This window comes from Branchiostoma belcheri, unplaced genomic scaffold (assembly GCF_001625305.1).
Source record: "Branchiostoma belcheri isolate BF01 breed outbred unplaced genomic scaffold, Haploidv18h27 scaffold9, whole genome shotgun sequence".
Lineage (NCBI taxonomy): Eukaryota > Metazoa > Chordata > Leptocardii > Amphioxiformes > Branchiostomatidae > Branchiostoma > Branchiostoma belcheri.
In genome coordinates, this window is record NW_017804575.1 from 2,455,950 (window position 1) to 2,476,839 (window position 20,890).

General features: G+C 39.6%; 1 protein-coding gene across 1 annotated transcript in view; it reads left to right on the forward strand.

Annotated features, from left to right (window-relative positions):
* Positions 1 to 20,890, forward strand: part of LOC109487612 (E3 ubiquitin-protein ligase SH3RF1-like) — an 85,136-nt gene that overhangs the window by 39,964 nt on the left and 24,282 nt on the right. The window contains exon 2 of the mRNA XM_019791617.1: positions 18,299 to 18,357. Within this exon, the coding sequence (XP_019647176.1) occupies positions 18,299 to 18,357 (59 nt within the window). The remainder of the gene's footprint in view (positions 1 to 18,298; positions 18,358 to 20,890) is intronic.

Below are 20,890 nucleotides of genomic sequence, written 5' to 3' on the forward strand. Positions count from 1 at the left end.
CTTGGGTTTGGTAGGGAAAAAAATTCAGTGCAAAAGAGAAACTCCGATAAAAAAGCCTAAAAACACGCTAAAAATACCCCCAAAACCCAAACCTCTGCTTGGAGAGTACCTTGAAGCCCTTGTATAATGTTATTGTATCACCATCCTGGGCTCAAAATACCACCTGCATATATGCAGATAATAGTGCAGGCAGCATTGGGGCTGTGCAGGTATATGTATTTCTGATGTTTCACCTGCACTGGTCCATATCCTGGGATTATGTATTTATGAATAATGGGTATATGAAGGGTTTTTATTTGTGTATTGACTGTTAATGGCAATGCTTTCTGAACAGTTTTAGTATGATCCATGCTTCCTAAATTCTTGCTGGTGCAGGTAAAATTTGTTACCTGCAGAAAAAATGGATTTCGAGCCCAGAATGTGTTTTTCTCTCACAGTTGGACGATCGGGTTTAGAACGTGCGTGCGGGAAGATCTCCTGTACCCAGAAACTACTGAAGCTTTGCTGACAAACAGCTCTACTGACCGTGCCCTTAATATGTTGAATAAACTGTGCCACACAAGGGCTGGTGTGTACAAAACACGCAGGTGTGATGCCGATTCTCTGAGCTGTAAAAAAAAAAAAAGACGTATATCAATCTGGAATAACCCATGCTTTCTGTGTCTGATACTTGTCCCCTAAGTCACATTGAATGACCCAGTGGCCAGGTGAGTGATCAGGAAATCGAGAGGTCACTGATTCAAATCCTTGAATTCCTGGCTAGACGTTGCCAACACTATCCTTGGGAAAGGTACTTTACTCAACTTTCCTCACTCCACCCAGGTGTAAATGGGAACCAGACTTCGGTCGGGGAGGTAAAAGACAGTGGAAGAACAGGGATGGGCTATGCCTTTCAATACTGTGCCTTAGTTAGACACAGTGGATCAACGAACCAGTGTCCCTACGGCCTAAAAAAGGCTATGGTACTAAATTTGCCTCCTTTGTTGCCTAACTGTCAAAGCCATAGACAAGGGAGGGCGCCGGTGACAAATTGCTTTCTGAATGGCAGTACGACAGGTGTGGTCGCGAACAATGCATTCCCACCACCTGGAGTGAGCCATAACAATCATCACCTTGTTTTACCTGACTCCCCAGGGAAGGTCTGAAGACCTAAAGCTACCTGAATCATCTTCGGCTAGACAGGACGGAAACATTCTGTTACGGACAATCACCTTAGCTCGCCTAAAACACCTGGTGTTAGTTTTAAACACTAGCTTCTGTGTTCTGCAGTTTTTTTTTTTCTTTTTTTTTTCTCTTCAACTAGTCCCAGGTTCAAAACCGTCTTGGCCATGATTCAAGAAGATGCCCAGACTAGAACCAAGCTCAGCGTTAATGTTTTCCCCATCTGGGGAACACTGTAGACTTTGTTGGCGATTTTGTTTGTCCTCGTTGTTAGTCACCCATCCAATCATCACCATCCTTTTAAGGGGCTTTTAGCTCTTTCCTCCTTTTTTTTCATTGTACAAGCTTCTAAACTCTAGTAGAAAAAGACTGTCAGAGAAGAACAGTCACCAGAAAGCCAAAACATCAATCTGAAAATAATTTCATCAGGTTGGTAGAACATACGTGTAGGATATTGAAGCAGTACTCTAGTCAGAGGCTCTGAGTCTGAGGACAATGTCTGATAGACATCGAAATATAAAATCTTTTTTTAATATTCATGACAAACATGACAGCATGAATTGCAAGGAGTTTGCATACAAAATTACAAATCACAACGGACAAGACGCAATATATACATCCCTCATAATATACGTCATTATAATTTATTATTTTGTACCAAGCAAACCTTCTGACCTTATACAAATGAGGTTTAGTGAAGATAAATATGACTAGTGACAGTTCTATGACAGTTCTTTGTTCTACAGTGTTATGGCCCAGTGAAGAAAGGACAGTTGTAGCCTTTTCGTTTCACAGTAAGCAGAGTGAGTCAGAGACATTACTGGTTGTGTATTAGAAACTCCCTATATCCTAAGCCCTAACATCTGCTTATAATCTGACACTATACAGAAGGCATGTCAGGATAAGCCACCCTACTGTTACCCATTACTGAAGGTGTGTCATTTAGAGTAGCTTCAGCCCAAATTCCAGTCATTTCCAGAGACAATTACAGGTAATGTCTGCTGTTACAGCCGTTGCAGGTGATCCGGGATTACATTTAGCACAGCACGACCGACTATTAAAGTACCATCATAGTTTATTACATCAGCTCCTAGCAGACAACATAAATTATCGGAGGATACACACACAAAGCACTGAGAGACACGTATGAAAAGTCTGTTGTCTTAGTGCTGCATACCTAAACCCACATTTAGGTTCAGGTCCGGATTCAAGTCCAGAGGTTTAGGTTCAGTTCCGGACTTGTAAGTCCGGACCTAAACCCATGGCATATACAAAATTGCATGTTGGCAACCTTGCAATGTTGTCTGGGTGAAACTTTAGCCACATAACATGGAGGCATATTCAAGCTTATAATATTTCAAATGTGTTTTTAGTTGCAACTATATGATGCTGGTCGTTTTTTTTATAACTTTACTGTGTGACACATGTAGTGTAACAGTGATGTTTTGTGTAAGGAATTTTATTCACTAACTAACTTGTGTGTTTTCTATCATGTATGTTTGTGTCAGTCTTGCTTTTTTATTTATTATTTTCTTCGCTTTCATGATGCTGTTGCATTCCATGCTTGTTTTTCAATTTTGGCTGCAAAACATGAATGCACACCCCAATCCTTCCACGACTAGGTTTCATGCTAAGGTTTCATGCTAGCCAGTGAACTCCTGCTGTAGTCTGCATCTCAGGGTGGACATGGCGAAGTTTACCTGTGGGTATAAAGAGAGAAAAGGGCATAAATGAAACGTATATCTGAATTAAGTTTGAATAAGTTCTTGTATTGTACTGGTAATTGTGAGTTGTTATGTATCACCTTATGGACAAAAATGGCTGTTTGAAACTTATTTATGTCATATACCGTCAAGATTTTCAAATCGTGAAATAGAACCATATCGTCATAATATTATAATTGTAATAAAAAGTTTAAGAGTATTTTATTTCAGTATAGCCTGGCAGTTAGACCATCGTAGACTGCCTGGTATCCGTACGGTGCGTTGGGTACTGCCCGCCCGCTCAAATCAATTAGTGCATGCCAGGGTGTTTACGGGGTTGGTTTTGTTTGCCTACATGATGACAATAACTAGAAAGGTCAACTGGAAAGATTCATAGCTAGTATGTCAAAAGAGGTTTATGTCTAGTATGGCTGGGGCCTGTAGAACAACCCTTAGAAAGCCAAATATGTATCTATCTGTTAGAACGCCGTGGTTAGAATTGCTTTGCTGTAGGTGGAACGTGTGTCAGAACTAGCATGACCTACGAATTCGGACACTATTCAAGCTCATGAATAGGTGAAATCTCTAACCTAACAAAAGCGGTGAGTATCAGACAAACATTTGGGAGGGTACACAAAATGTTTTAAGTTGAATGATGTTAAGTTGTCATGAAACAGGCATTTGACACTTTTGTAAGAAAGAAAGTGAAAGTACACACGTAGCCTGTGTAGGTCAAATATACTCTTACTACTACAGGAATGGTCAGGGACAGGCAAGCCTAGTCAACCTCGGGTACAATTTCTGGATAAAGATATGGCTTTATATAAATTTTTCTAAGACCGCTGATAGTATCGACTTTCTAGCGAACATAAAACATAGTAGTTAAGAATTCTTCAATGTAATAGAATATTTCACAAATCACAACCAAATTGTACTTTCTCAAAAAAGACGTAAAGAATTTTTCTACGGACAATTTCCCAAGATCACAAGAACTGTTTCACGATGGTACTATGACTATGGGGAAAATTACTGTCGACATTATCGTAAACTGTAATACATTGCCAAATCATAGGTCATACATGTAATTCTTCTTCACATATAGTGGTAACCCCATTTAAAACCACAATTAACAACTTCTTAAGGAAGGGTTTATAAATACAAAAAATACTAGATTATTTTGCGACAGAATTGCAGGGGTACAGACGTCACGGCTACAATCGCAACATTTGTTACAGGTATGTAACACATCAAATAACATAAGGAAGTACAAAATAATATACGGTGAAACATACCTCTCAGCTTACCTTAGGCCTGGACGAGCCTGGTATGGTATTTATTAAACCATCGCGGGCTGCCGGATATCTCTGCGGTGCTGGAAGGACTGTACGGCCGCCAAGCATGGTCCATCCGCGCTGTCTTTCGTACAGGACCAGATCCTAGAAAGCCCGGTGTACTGGGCTGATGTGGCCATAGCCTCGTTGTCGTATCCAGTTTAAGTGGTTGGGGCCGGACTCTCTACGGGGGATCTAATAGTTTTTCCCCGCCGGCTCAACTGGTAGCCCGATGTGTCAGTGTCATGCCTGTAGAGTTTTTGCCAAGAGTTCCCTACCGAGCACACGTCTGTTCCACCGCACAGCTACAGCCTGACTGGTTTAGACTTTTGTGAGAAAGAAAGCAAAAGGATGGAAGCTCCGCCCCCTATAGCAGTATCCTGTTTCCTAGATTCCATCCTATTGGCCTATCTTAGAATAACAGTAACTTTAACTGGGGGTATCTATTACCTCAGTGTAATATACACCACCCATCCAGGTGTCCGGCGTGATTAATTATTGCCATCTGCCATCCCCCACCATGGACAGTTATCCAGAGAGCACAGCCTCTGAAGCAAAGCAGTATCCTGTTTCCTAGATTCCATCCTATTGGCCTATCTTAGAATAACAGTAACTTTAACTGGGGGTATCTATTACCTCAGTGTAATATACACCACCCATCCAGGTGCCGGTGAGGAGTGGGTTTATTCAAACAGATCACATAGAGAAAAGAAATTATACTTTCTTTGGGAACCCAGGATAGGTCAAAGAAGTCCTAGGAGTAACTTAATTGACAACCTCACATCAGACGTAAATTACAGTCTCTGATGGAGGAATATAGAGTGAAGTGGAAAGTGTTTTTTTGTTTGGTTCGAGCGGGAATTTGACCAAAGTAAAGTAACTATTATAGTAAGTATATCATCGCCGGGGAAGAATGCTGACATGTATACAGCCTCACACTTCCTCCATGCATCCTGTAAATTCCACTATGTACAGGCACGCGTTTATAAAATAATAATGTTTTTCCTATTATTGTAATGGAGATTTCTAGCTCCACCACATGCAATAATAATCATTCAGTCTTGGCCTTGGCAATGATCTTTTATTGTCTGCCTCGTTATCTGTATCCCCGCCTTCACACACGGTCCGGATTGGCCACCTAGGATCCGCCCCAGAAGCCAAAGAAATTTCATTCGTACTAACTAGTGAAGAACTGAAGTATTATATAGGCACCAACTGACTAATCTCCAAGCAGATCCCAGGGTGGTATAAGACAGCCAAGGGTGGCGTATCGGACCATCTTTAGCAACCATTTTCCATTATGGAAATTTAGAACTGCCATATGCTGTAAATGTGTGTAGTTAAGAATATTGTACCGTAAGCCCCACCTTTAGGGAGGTACCTTCTGCCCAGCTTGACAGGGTTTGACAAATAGACTGACAAATAGCCCCTGACAATTATTTGGTAAACACGGAACAAAAAAACATTTTTAGAGGGCTGTTGGAAACAGAACTTGGTGTATGAGTATGTCGGTAAGAATGGACTTCCAAAATTTTTTAAGAATCATACCACGGATCTCGGTAAAAGCTAGAAGCATTAAATATATCTTGTTATGATTCTATTACCATTCCGCTGTCGGGAAGATATATAGATCCCAGTCAGTTTCTGACCGTGCCTCAGGTTTTATCGCATGAGGTGAGGCGCACTTTACCTGAGCACCTGCTAATTTACGCCAGGCAATACATGGCAACAAAGAAATATGGTTTCTTAAAAGTGTTACAGGTCTAACACGAGTACCGTCCCGCACACGTCAGCCGAGGTTGATGATGGTGGAAAGAAGCCGCATGCAATACTCAAACTCAAAATACATCCGTTGTTTATCAAGCTAAATTGAATGCATGTTGAATATAGTTAGCAAGATATGCGACATTGTGTATGTTTGGTCGGGATTCGAACTCCTAACCTCTTGGTCCAGAGGCACGGTCACCATAAGGTATAGGAGAGACATGCTGTGTTTTAATTTAGGTCACTGACCGACACCAGGGATTGTACGATATTTACCTGGGGTGGGCTGGTACGTTGACGGGAGATGCACAAATAAAATCGGGGCCACCAACCAACATATTACAGAAAAAATCGTCGCCAGAGTCTTTTTTAAGACTCAACTTGTTGGACTTGAACCTAAACATTCTTACAAGTCCGGATCCAAGTCCAGTGAACCGGTATGCAGCTCTAGTTGTCTACAAACTTACTTTAGGCTACCTATGTTTAGGCTACAATGATTATTCTTTTATCTTTTGGTAAAGGAACAAAACGGTTAGCAATTCTGGTATTTGAAATATGGATAAGTAACACACTTTTTCATTGTTGACAGACTGACGATGCCTTTACCATGAGTCAGTTGGCACACACCCATTCCGAAAATGCAGACACCAACACAGATGTCTTAATAAGTGCTAAGTAGTAAAAGAAACATTAATTATCCTACAAGCACAACATTTCTCATCTTGAAGTGTCAAAGGCGTTGCTTTCAATAAATTTTCGACTTAGTTACAATCAAAAGACAAAAATTCTTTTTTTTTAAACAAGAAGTTCCGTTAGTCCGGCCTCAGCCAATGAACCAAGCTGTGTGGGAACCAAACTATTTTGTAGGTCAGATTCTGAGTCCTTGGACCACACCCCTTTCACACGCTAGCCTACTGCCTGATTAGTGCATTGTTAGCCTGCTTTTCACATGTTTGTTATGGTAAGCCTGGGATAGAAATACCCAGGTGAAGATGCTGTAATCCTGGTGCAAGCTATGCAATCTATCCATCCATCCATCAATCTACTTATCCATCTATCCATTCATTCATTCATTCATTCAATCATTCATTCATTCAGTTGCTCATTTATCCATTCATAACCTTGCAGATAGCAGTATTTGCAAATTACATTGTACAGGTGAAATTTCGGACAACTTGAGGTAGTGATGCATACCTAAACCCAATTTCAGGTTCAGGTCCGGATTCAAGTCCAGAGGTTTAGGTTCAGGTCCGGACTTAAGTCCGGACCTAAACCCATGGCATATACAAAATTGCATGTTGGCAACCTTGCAATGTTGTCTGGGTGAAACTTTGGCCACATAACATGGAGGCTGGTACTTGACGATGCCCGATGGCAATGTTTTCTTCATTTTGCAGCAAAGATTTTGGAATCTACGGAAGGTTTTAGGTGGTTTAAAAAGAAAAGGGGTATGTGAAATGGTCTTTTATGGTAATAAGTCCGGACTCGGTTCTTGACTTTTAGGTTTTTTTGGACTTGAACCTAAACATTTTTACAAGTCCGGATCCAAGTCCAGTGAACCGGTATGCATCACTAACTGGAGGTTCCGCCCTTGGGGTGTTGCCAAAAAAGTATTTCCAGCCCTGTTAGTCATGATCAGTCCCACCCCCAGCCCTGTTCCACCCCACTGCCAGGTCCTGGAAACAGACTGGTGATGACAGACGTGTTTGCCTGCCCTGGGTCTCAGGAACCAACCAGGCATGAGTCACACACACATGAGCACTAATGATTACCTTCGTCAAGAAGGTTATGTTTCCCAGTGTCATTTGTGTCATCATCATCTGGCGGCTGCGTTGACAGATCATTTGTGTATCTGTGTGCTTGTCTGTAAAAAGATAACAAGGCTTGGATGAATTGTCTTGATTGGTAGATGGGTTGGTCTTCGTGAGACCTCAAAATGATTAGATTTTGGGCCCTCTGGCGGCTTGTTATTATACTGCAGTGAAACTTCCAGCTTTGATATCTCATGCTGGACAATCTATGGTCCCAAATTTTGCATTGTAGATAGTAATTCCATATAATTCATGATATAATTCAGGCAAATAAGGATCATATTTGCATTAAAAATGACAAACATAATTGGTCAGTCATAAGATAATTTGACGAAGGTATGATATCGTGGAACTCTAGTTTACATGATGAAGTCAAGAGATGGTCCAGAGAGGGTTCAAGCACAAGGATGTCATGACGTGCAATTAAACCTTCCAGTGTACTCCTTTTTTCTACTCATAATTGCATATTAATTGGCCATTATGATCGAGTCATACGACGCAAAGGAGTTTTCCGTATCTACAAAATGTATATGGTAAAGTTTCCAAAGCTACCCTTTTTGGCACTTTATGCTACAGTTCACTATAACAAATGTTACATGTTTCTTCTATTATTTCTTATCTCCGCATGTAAGAATGAACATCCTGGCACCTGGTTTTTAAGACAAGAGCCTTCCAGCTATTTATTTAACATTTTTCTGTCCACTTTCCAGTCATTACCATACATGATAAACTGTAATTTCCTCTTCTCCCTTCCGTTGGGTAAATCCAGCAGTGAAACAAAATACCTGTACGCCCCACGGCAAATCACTCAATGTCTTAAACCACCAACAGTGACACTGTTCTAAAAATACAGCAAGCCAGTCTGCTGTCTATCTTCTTGGACTTTTCAAGGTCTTTAGAACTTCTATGTGCAACAGAGCTTACATAGGACAATATCTCTTTTTGTCCAAATTGAAAAACATTTTCTTTCTTACTTGTAAGTTGTATATATTACATGAACAACCTTTTACATGATTACATGTGTGTATTTACAGTACCTTTAATGTCCAAGACTGGATTATGCCAGAGTTGAAGCAAGTACCAAAATATGTACGCTATATAAACAGACAGAAGACCGTTATTCGGGGCAGACAAATAATTGTTTGTTATGACATGGTCCAGTACAGAGCAAAGCTGAGGTTAAGAAATGTTTTGCTTCTTGCCCTGCCAACCAAAAATCTCGAGAACGCGCGTTCTTGAACCAAGACAGGAAGAGGTGGAAGTAGTTATGGTGTTAACGGACTTGAGTTGGCACTGTAGCACTTTCTGAGTATGTTTTCATGTTTCTTCACTATCAGTATATCTCTGGTCGTCCTGGGGCTCAAAATACTACCACCTGCATACGCAATTTACTGCAGGTTAACTTTGAGCTATACGAGTGTTTCTAATGTCTACCTGCACCCACCCTGAATCAGTCCATATTGTACTCGGTTTGTATATATACTAGTACGTGTGATGGATATATATCCATTTGTGTATTGGCTATTGGCTGTTAGTGTTACTGCCTTCACTTTGAACGAAGTGAAAAAGAAATAATGGCAACGGTTTCTGAACAGTTCTTTTTAGCATGATCCATACTTTCTAAATTCTGAGTGGTGCAGGTAAAATTTGTCTGCTGTAGGTGATTTTCAATGTTATAAGGTATGCAGAAAAAGTATTTCGAGCCCTGGTATATCTGTGATTAGTGATGCATACCGGTTCACTGGACTTGGATCCGGACTTGTAAGAGTGTTTAGGTTCAAGTCCAAAAAAACCTAAAAGTCAAGAACGGGTCCGGACTTATTTCCATAAAAGACCATTTCACATACCCCTTTTCTTTCCAAACCACCTAAAACCTTCTGCATATTGTAAAATCTTTGCTGCAAAATGAAGAAAACATTGCCATCGGGCATCGTCAAGTACCCGCCTCCATGTTATGTGGCCAAAGTTTCACCCAGACAACATTGCAGGGTTGCCAACATGCAATTTTGTATATGCCATGGGTTTAGGTCCAGACTTACAAGTCCGGAACTGAACCTAAACCTCTGGACTTGAATCCGGACCTGAACCTAAAATTGGGTTTAGGTATGCATCACTATCTGTGATAACTACCATCTCCAATCCTAACTTCAGACACTAGGTACAATCACAACTGTGCAGCAAACTGTCAAATATTTACTGAACACACACTATACGGGAGGTGCATATCCTGTCAGATAACTACAAGTATAGTATCAAGGACTTCTGTAAGTACTTAAAACAAACACTCTTCCTCAAAATCTCTTTGTCAACATGAATGTTTATGTTTGGCTGTTATCATAAATTTCCAAAGGTTTCTCTGCAAAATTTTTACCACTTAACTTAAGGCCACACTAATTTAATTTGTTGGTTCTCGGATTCGCCTCTTTGTTTTTTTCTGATTTGCAAAAAAAAAAATCCAAGAACCAACAAATTAAATTGGTGTGGCCTAAACGAAGTAGTAAATTATACTGCCTTCACAAGTCACAAAATCTAATCACAGCCAACAATTTCATCATGCTAACTTCTGAATGACTCTTCCAAGAACACAGGAAAAGGATAACTGTTAACAAGGTCATTTTGAGAAGAAACACATATATTCCGGTTTCCCCTACAACTTCCTTTACACTTCTTCACATATACATGTACAACTTCCCCCTACTTAGGAATACAATTTCATAATTTACTGACTTGAAAAGACAAAACTGCAATGGTAAAATTCTTTCTCTTTGTATAACCCATAATCTCCAAGCAGAACGTTTGGTGGCTGCAAATTGGCAAGACAGTATCACTGGCACTCACTCACTTACACTTACTATCCAGTTAAACATAAGTTGCCCCCACTAGTCTTTTTGGCATGGTACAAAAAAGAGAGCCTGAAGAAGAACATAAGGCCACACCAATTTAATTTCTTGGTTAACGGATTTGCCGCTTCTTTTTTTTCTGATATACAAATGAAAATAAAAATTTAGAATCAACTGCAAAATGCTCATATTTTGCCCTGAACAGTTGAAAACAGTCCCTTTCTTTAACTACTTGTTACAGTCATTCCATCTTTCAATGCAGTGGTATAATTATAAGTTCAAAATTCATTGTTTAAATTTTGAACCAGCCTGGTGTGTTGACTTCATGGCTCCTATCGTACCATTTTGGGCCATGATTGGGCCATGCCTAGGCCTGTTCTAATTTATTTTTTTTTTCGCCTGCCCGCTCCATTATTTTTCGAGAAAAATCCGTTAACCAAGAAATTAAATTGGTGTGGCCTAAGAACTACAAACATAAGCCTAAGCCGTAACATCTGCTTGGAGGGTACTAGTATACAAGCCTTGGCCAGGGCAGGTAGACCACATTACAGTCTCTCTACCTGTCAGGACACTTCAAAGCGATCATGCTACTTATCAGTGAAACTAGCCGCCTCCTCGCGGAGAGGCAAACATATTTCCCCGCTCCCCTGGCAAAACACTGAGGCGCTGGAATGCCTCAGGCACGGCGACTCGCTTTCACCGCCGGAGCACGGTAAACACCGCCGCACAAAGACGCCGCCGCGCGAGAGATGTCTCCGACGGACTCCTTACCTTTCACACGAGACAGCCATGAAATTGCCGTACCGCCATGCCGGTGACACTGCACAATGAAGCTGTGCTGATGATCCCCCATGCACCAATGCTAATCCCCACAACTTGTTTGAAGTGTCACCTGGTAGCCTACAGGTGCTGTCTTCTTTTAGTAACAAAGGAAATCTGCTGTCTACTTCTGTTTGAATATCAATTTAATACTTTTCAAGTTTTTGCTCAATCTATCAAAGGCAGTAGTGAAGTCGTGCTTGTCTATCATAAGGCAATAGTTTTCATACTGTTAATGCAGGAACTTTTATTACGGTGGTTTCATTTCACGGTTTGAGGGAAAATTAGGTTTTCACAGTTTTTTGACGCTTACATTTGAAGCAATTCTGATGTACAGGTGACATGAGACAAATATATTTTAGTCCCTTAAGATATCCTTAACTTTTCCATGGGATGAATTGCAACCCACCTGTTTCATATCTCTCACTACATCTCCCTTCTCCTGAGGTCTTCCCAACCCACCCTAACTAACGATGATTGAACAATTACTGTCCACTTAAAATCTCACTAATGCAAACTGCCAATTTATGGGACCAGAGACTGCTGGACTAACAGGAATTTTTTTCGCATATTTGTCAATGTAAAAAACACCTTAGTGCACCCAAACATTTTCGGAGGTTTTAATATCATATTTAAAGTTGTGTTTAGTAAGTATACAGCATATTCTTAACATCTAAGTGTGAGAAAAATCATGTTATAGAACTTTTTTTTAGAAATGCAACAGTCATAATTAGTTTTTGCTGACATTCTACTATAATTTCTAGTCTTACTGTTTTTGCACCTATTCCCAAAAATGAATTTCGAGCCCTGACTAACATGTATATTTGGCTTCACACTGTGTCTGACCCTGACCTACATTATTCTTAGGATAAACAACACTGAGTATTAGAACACAAGTTGTATGTCCTTCACACTGATTACATAGGCACAAAAAAACAACACTGCTAGGTACATTTATAGGTGGGTGTCGAGAAACACAACATTATTTCCTAGACCTTACCACACTGAGAATTTTCGACATCCCTCTAGCTTGAACAGCTTGTGACACACACTTATTGATTGTGAAATTGAGCACAAACTTCACAAGAAAAAACTCTGCCACACTTGTTAAACCCTTAAGGACAACCGATCCCTCCACAATTACTCCCGATATAGGGAAATAATAGCAAACAGTCATGCAACACAAACCATAACAAAACTTTAATTATACCTTTTAGATCAAGCCAATTAAAGCTATGTTTGGCAGCGGATCTTGAGTTTCTTTTTCACTTAGGTCCTGTTTTCCCAGCTGACAATGGTTCTCTAGACAGGCTGTCAGGTAATATAGGATTAGCTATAACACAGGCGACCTTTATTAACCTGTAGTAGGGGAAGGTAATAAGTGGGCTGGTCTAGTTACAGTGTCTGAGTCTCTCTTGTGGATTGAAAACTACCATCTCATTTGTTATCTTCACCAAGAAGGTTATATAATATAATGTTTTCCTATTGTTTGTATGTGTGTCCATCCGTCTGTCTGTCTGTGTGTAGATGTGATGGAAAAGGCTTGTGTGGATTGACTTCACATTTGGTAGGTATGTAGGTCTTGATAAAACTTTGAAATGGATAGCTTTGGGCCCCCTGGCAGCTTATTATGGTAATGCATTGGAACTTCTGGTTTTGATATGTCATATCTGGACATGCTAGTGTCATGGATTTTGGACGGTAGATACATGTAGCATGCATATGATAGCATGTGGACAGAAGATTGACAGGCAGAATGACAGGAGGTCAAAAGGTCAGACACAGGAAATGGCTCTGGATTGCATTCTCCTTTTCACCTGTCATCCAACGTAAAGAACCAGTACTACAGCTGAAAATTTGTCATTTTGGAGACAGATGACAATTGATGCACAGTCAAGCAGATGTGATCCAAATGTGGGGTTGTGTGGCGCGGAACCATGAGGTCCCGGGTTCGAATCCTGCCAAGTCACCAACCTTTGTGTCCTTTCAATTGGCAAAGGCACTTAACACAACTTTCCTCAAATCGCTCAAGTGAAAATGAGTATACCACAATAAATCATTTATTTTATATCATGATCCTAACCAATAAAGGAAAACAAACAAACCAAACAAACAACAAAATAATTAAGTCAGTATAGACTAGCTAGCATTCTCCTCACTTACTTCATCAGTATCTATAACATACCCATATGTCCTGAAACGATGTAACCAGCAGGTACATTGTACCTATTCACCCTCTGACAACATATATTCAGGAAGTCCCGCATGGTTGGACAAGTCCCATTGCCCACTTGCCCAGGTCAAGTTAAAGTACAGTTCGGGCATGTAAATATCCCCCTGTACTTGCCCGATTGGGTAAGTAGATTTTTGGGATGTGGCATTATGACCTAGTGTTTGGAGCAAAATCTCTCATCATTTTCCCATAATGTATTCCCATAATATGACTTTTTATCAGGGAACCATTTGCAAGTCTCAAACCTCCTTACTTTGGAAAATATTGGTCAAGCATAGAACATTATAAAGTGCTGAGTTTACTGAAAAAATTTCTTTGCGGTAAAAATGTATTAAATTTCGAAATATGTCATTTATATTTTGCATAATGGGCAAGTAAAAAGTTGGTTCGGGCAAGTAGAAATGACCATGTGCTTGCCCGATGGGGCAAGTGTATTTTTGAAAACTTGTCCAACCCTGAGTCCCCATTTTTTGATTGCTCCAATCCTTGACCTTGAGGTCATATCTATCCCGTCCTCAGCTTGCCTTCATCAGTGGTAACCCAGGTGGTGTGGGTAAAACTTCACAGAGCTGGGTCCAATCTGCCTGGTCTTTATTGTCCCATTGATGAGGTTAATTGAAAAAGTTGACCTGTGCCATACAGGAATGGAGTCGGGACCCATATAGACGCTTATAGTAATATAGACAGTTTTAAACTCACGTCAGCAGACACTGTAAGTGCAGAAACTTTTGCAGTGAGCTCTTGCTGCAAAATATGTAAATAGATACTGGTGGCAAGCTGTATACATTGTACTAGTAAGATAAAGAGGAAATGCTACACTGCTTTTGAAGTTTTCTGCAAGTCAGGTCTCTCCATCCCAACTACATTTTGTACTTGTGCATTGATAGGAAATAGCTCTAAGCAAAAATGGTGTAAGTTATGGCAAGAATCGTCTACTAAATAACAGATTTTCATACACACATGTACATGTACATGTACAAGTATCCATCTCTCTTCACTTTTCTTTTCTATCATTTCTCTTCTGAAACTTCTCTCTGAGGCAATACTTACGGACATACAAAGTACTTTATTACATGGATAAACAACTGAGCACAGCGTATAGATTCAAGATGGTTTTTTTGGTTATTCGCAATTAAAATCTGACCTTACAAAACAACAATATATTAAAAATACAGGTTGACATTCTAAAATAAGTTATATATAGGCGCAGGATTAACAGACCAAGAAAAATACAGGTTTCAGGATATATAATTCTTCAGGACTACATTTGATACAAAACATTGTACTAACATTAGTAACAAGACAGCAGTCAGGGTTTCAGTCCATAGTTATTGAGTAGTTGAACCTTGAACGGTATGGGCGAGTTTTGTATTATGAATATACAATATATCACTTAGTTAATGCCTACCTTATATCAAAGCCGGTCCCTACCTCCAATGACCTTGTCCTCTTATACGGTACCAATGCAATAAATCTCCCACTGTTTTTTTTTTTTCAATAACGTACTAACGCTGCAATAAAATGGCTTTCTACCTCCCGCCCCGAAGGCTTAGTCAATGTTCAATTTGCAAGGGCCATCAATATCAAGGATTGTCGGGTCGTAAAACTGGAGATATTAGGTCCCGCGGGGCGTGTGGATTATCCTCCGATGTACAGTGCGGAGTTTGATTATTAAGGGGGACCAGCCAAGTTTATGATCAAGGTCTTGATGGGTTCAAGGCTTAAGTTAAATGTCTTGACGTCTATTGCGTGCCATTGCAAGAGGTGGTTAATAGTATTCCTGAAACTGAAGTACATATTACAATGTCTCCTATTACTTTTAAGATGGCACCTGACTGACCTACATGTATGTGACACGTTGGTTATCAATATGATGGTACATGTAGAAGACTCCAGGAATAATCCTGATGAGCATATTTTGAAATTTTGACATTCTATTTTTTATTTTATTTTTGGGACGGAAGTACTGTTGTGGACCGCTCTGGTTCACCGGGAGTTTCTGTGTTTCTTGTCCTGAGCAGCCAGGATTGGAAGTGAGCGGGCAGAGATTGGGTTTCAGTTGACTGACAGGGTTGTGACCTAGCATGCCCTGGGTGGTAGTATAATTGTTTGAGTAGTAATCCCTTCTATATGATGTAATTCAATCAGGTATTTTCCTATGATCATACAATACAGTTCCAATATATACTTTATTAAACCCCAAAACATTTCCTAAAAGTCTCTGACGTCTTGCTTACTGGTGGTGAACAAAGCCAATATATAGTCATGTATTTACTTGGCAAGAACCCTAGACCATAAAAATTAGGTCAGGTAGAAATCCAATATGTGTTTGTCTACTTTGAAGACAGCAACTTTACTAGGAAATGTAAACTTTGCAGCTGACGCATACTTAGTGCCACTTGCTCTGAGTCCTTGGTTGACAAATGCAAGTTAGAGTGATCTGCTGACATTTTAGGAACGTGATCCAGCGAGTACAAACACTCAAGACTCTACTAAACTTGTTATGACACATCTTTCTAAGAGTTTTTACTTCTAATACATAATAGTGGATTCAAGTGGATGAGTAATAATAATCTTTCTATGATGTATTTCAACTAGGGATATGCTGTGAAGATCACACAATACATATACTTTCGACCCATAAGGCTGCTCCAATTTAAGTCAACATACCAGGCTGGTTTATAATTAAAACAATAGATTTTGAACTTTTGATGAAACAAAGTTACATTGTTACATTGTAAAACTTAAACAACTAGAAAGAAAAGGACTTTCTTCAACCGTTCGGGCCAAAACATGTCTTTCATTTTGCAGTTGATTTAGTACCTAAAAATTTTTTTTTTTGTTTGCAAATCAGAAAAAAATGGACAGAGCGAATCCGAAAAACAACAGATTAAATTGGTGTGGCCTAAAGAGTGATTGAATTAATGAACCCACTGTGTCTTCCGTATAAATTATAATAAAGACAGCATAGCCTCTTCTGTCAATTCTTACACAAACACGTACAAAATGTAACCCCATACTTCAACTTTATTAGGAGTGACATGATAGTCCAAAACCTGTTACCTCGCATGTTTCCATAACAGATTTGTGCAGCAAAAGTCACATCAATCTAATGCTGAAGTCACTCAACTGTCATGTCATCCTTCAGTTAATGAAAGGCATCTCTGTGCTTCAACAGTAGGAAATATTTCACTATCACAGGTTCTGGCCATATTTCAGGACCGAGTTTCAGCCTGGGTCATCATCCACCTGTTTTATCATATCTTGTTTGATGGCACAAAATGTGAAAGTCATGAATCAAATGTCTGTGTATATCTCACTTCCAATACTGTGTATTCCCATACAAGGTTTGTCTGTAAGTGTATTGTCTATAGTGTAGTCATATACAATTTGGGATGTGCCATTGCCCAGTGCTGAAATACTGGGTGCACCCAAATTTGGAGCTGTGCACCCAATTTCTTTCTGTGGGTGCACACCCCTGGCACCCAAATATTTTCATACTTTTATATCATAATATCACTCATGGTCCAGTCATCTGGCTATTAGACATGTGGAGGCTCACAAAATATAAATGCAAAGATGTGTAAACTGTTTTATATTTGGTGTTGACTGTCTTAGCAAATTGAAGTGAAGAATTAGCAACCACATTTCCAAAAGTCGGTTTCATGAGGTTGGTAAAGCGTAGGATATAGGTTAGGGGTTTTCTTTTAGTTTAAACAACCAGACTTGTCTCACCTTGCTGACGTTTCGGTGTCTATCAGACACCTTCCTCGGATTTTCTGACTGGAGTTCTGTTTCTACAATGTACATGTATAGGCGGCGAGAAGCAGGACTCCAGTCAGAATTTCTGAGGAAGTCGTCTGATAGACACTGAAACGTAAATAAGGTTAGACAATACGGGATGTGTACATGTAAAACTAAAAGAAAACCCCTAATGGAATATCCCAACAACTACTAGTACATTTGTAAGCATTTCACCCAACCTTTTAATTTCTTTGCACATGATGTACTTGTAAAGTGGCTGTAGTTTGACTTGTTTGATCAGGGTTGGACAAGTCCCATTGCCCACTTGCCCAGGGCAAGTAAAAGCACTGTTCGGGCAAGTGAATATCCCCCTGTACTTGCCCGATTGGGCAAGTAAATTTTTGGGATGTGGCATTATGCCCCAGTGCAGTGTTTGGAGCAAAATCTCTCATCATGTTTGCATTATGTATTCACATAATATGACTTTTTGTCAGAGAACTATTTGCGAGTCTCAAACCTCCTTACTTTGGGAAATGCTGGTCAAGCATAGAGCAATATAGCATGCTTTTTTTACTGAAAAATTTCCCTTGCGGTAAAAATGTACGTCATTTGTATTTTGAATTGGGCAAGTGAAAAGTTGGTTCGGGCAAGTAGAAATGACTATGTGCTTGCCCAATAGGGCAAGTGGATTTTTGAAAACTTGTCCAACCCTGTTGATGTTAAATAACAGAACTAGATTTCCTTGCAGCTGGTTGCATTAATTAGTACAGTATACAGAACATTGATATTTGTAGTAGTACTGTTGTTAATTATGCGTTTTAAATCTGTATATTAGACAGATACATGTATGTTCAGTTTGTTAACAATTTTTTTTTTCTCTCTACCATTCCAGACCAACACACCACATCCATGTGCAAAAGCGTTGTACAGTTATGAAGCAGAAGAACCTGGGTAAGTATACAAACCACAGGTGTTAATCTTTTTGTCACTTCTTCATGTGTGCAAGAAAACAAACAAACAAAGAAACAAACAAAAACAAGCAATCAGAGATGTCAGACTTTTAGGAAGTATTATGGATTTTTGTGACCTTCAAAGTCCACCCCATTTCCTGTGTCTGACCTTTTGACCTGTCAGTCTCCCCCCACCCATCTGCTGTCAACCTACTCCGTCTAGAAGAAGTAACACACAAACCCACAGCTAGCTCAGCCACCCAAAACAATACTTCCATACCTGGATGTAATTTTGTTGGGCCACACCAATTTAATTTCTTGGTTAATGGATTTTTCTACAAAAATAATGGAGCGAGAGGGCGAAAAAAAAAATAAAAACAGGCCTAGGCATCCTATTATGGCCCCAAATGGTACGATAGGAGCCATGAAGTCAACACACCAGGCTGCTTCAAAATTTAAACAATGAATTTTGAACTTTTAATGATACCATTACATTGAAAGATGGAATAGCTCTAACAACTAGGATGAAAAGACTGTTTTCAACTGTTCAGGGCAAAATATGAGCATTTTGCACTTGATTCTGGATTTTTATTTTTTTTGCAAATCAGAAAAAAATGAAGCGGGCAAATCCGTTAACCAAGAAATTAAATTGATGTGGCCTTATTGCCAACCACTTCTTTTACATGCAACATCTTCCCTGTAATCATAGCATTGTTACTGAACCACTCAGTCTAGCTGAAATAAGGCCTTAGATCCTTTAAATCATGACAAGACAAGATACTGTAAACGCAGAAACTATTACGCAGTGTTTTTGCTTTCGTGGCTGCCACGAATCCATGACACTACAATTTGTATTCCTACTGTATTGTAATTACAAAATTATTTCAACTGTGCGTCGATGAAGGTTAGACATCCAGGTAATACGATATGCCAAAAAACAGTTACTCAAGCAACTGGATATGATTTTGAAAACGTCAGACGTTTCAGCTAGTATCCACTAGCTTTCGTCAGTGACTGAGAGACCAGAGGGGAAAGCAGGTTTATATACACAACCTGTTGATTGATATGCAAATAAAGTGAAGACAAATTTTTGGAAGTCGAAAAAGGAACAAAAGTCAGACAAGTCAAGACAAGATGATGCAAATTAGTCTGAAAGCTCCTGTTATACAGGACAGGAGCTTAAGTGTTGTCTGTCCTCGGGGCTGGGAGTGCCAAATCCCAAGTGCCGGAAAGATCGACCCTTAGCCCCCCTTCCCTGTTGAGGGTGGGGTTGTACATTCTTTCATATATTGCCTCTTTAACACCCCGTTCCCACCAGCGTGTTTCGCGGTCTAAGACATCCGTGGACTCGAGTTTGAAAGAGTGACCCTGGTTGTGTTGTAGGTGGTGGAAAAAGCTCCTGTCCTGTATAACAGGAGCTTTCAGACTAATTTGCATCATCTTGTCTTGACTTGTCTGACTTTTGTTCCTTTTTCGACTTCCAAAAATTTGTCTTCACTTTATTTGCATATCAATCAACAGGTTGTGTATATAAACCTGCTTTCCCCTCTGGTCTCTCAGTCACTGACGAAAGCTAGTGGATACTAGCTGAAACGTCTGACGTTTTCAAAATCATATCCAGTTGCTTGAGTAACTGTTTTTTGGCATATTTCAACTGTGAATTTTAGAATACCATGAAAACCACCTTTTTCCTTCCCACTGTGAAACATAACCGCCGCAAAATTGAACGCATTTACAGTACGTGAAAGGCTTGTCAGGATTTGAAGTGCGCGAATTGTTAAGCCCCCATAATGTAGGATGAGGGAAAATGGGGTCACAGAATGTGCCAGGCTTCCTGGGGATGCAAGATCTAAGATGATAGAAGACTTATCCTTATTGGCCCATTTCTCAAGACACTTGAGAATAAAAGATAAAAAGGCTTGGTTGGGCCTCTTATTCTTTAGGACCAATTCCTCAAGGCACTCAATTCCACAAGGAATGAAAGATAAGGATTTGTGTCATCAGAACTTGAGACAAATCTTAAGTAATCTATGAATAATGCACAAATGATAGTACCGGTATGATTATGGTATATGGACTATCCAGTTGCAGACATAAATTCTGATGGGATTTGTATGATGCTGTTCTTAACCAGGGTATAAGTTTGATATTTCTCTTCTCTCTTCAGAGATATTTTACAGCTTATCTTGTCAATAATTGTCAGGCTCATAGCTTAGTCTGAAACAGAATGTGAAAAGGTACAGGATACAATCTATTTACACATTTGTCAAAATGGCTCAAAATGCATTTTTTGGAATAGGTGCACTGGTGCACCCAACCGCATCATCATCACCCAACCTAAAAAAAATGGGTTCACCAAAAATATTTTAGGTGCACATAAGATAAAATAAGTAGAATGTCTGCACAAACTATAATTATGTTTCATTTCAAGAAAAGTACTATAACAATGATTGTATTATTTTTTCTGACACTTAGATGTTAAGAATATGCTGTAATGTAACTATACATTTAACATCTATAAATACGTTAAACCT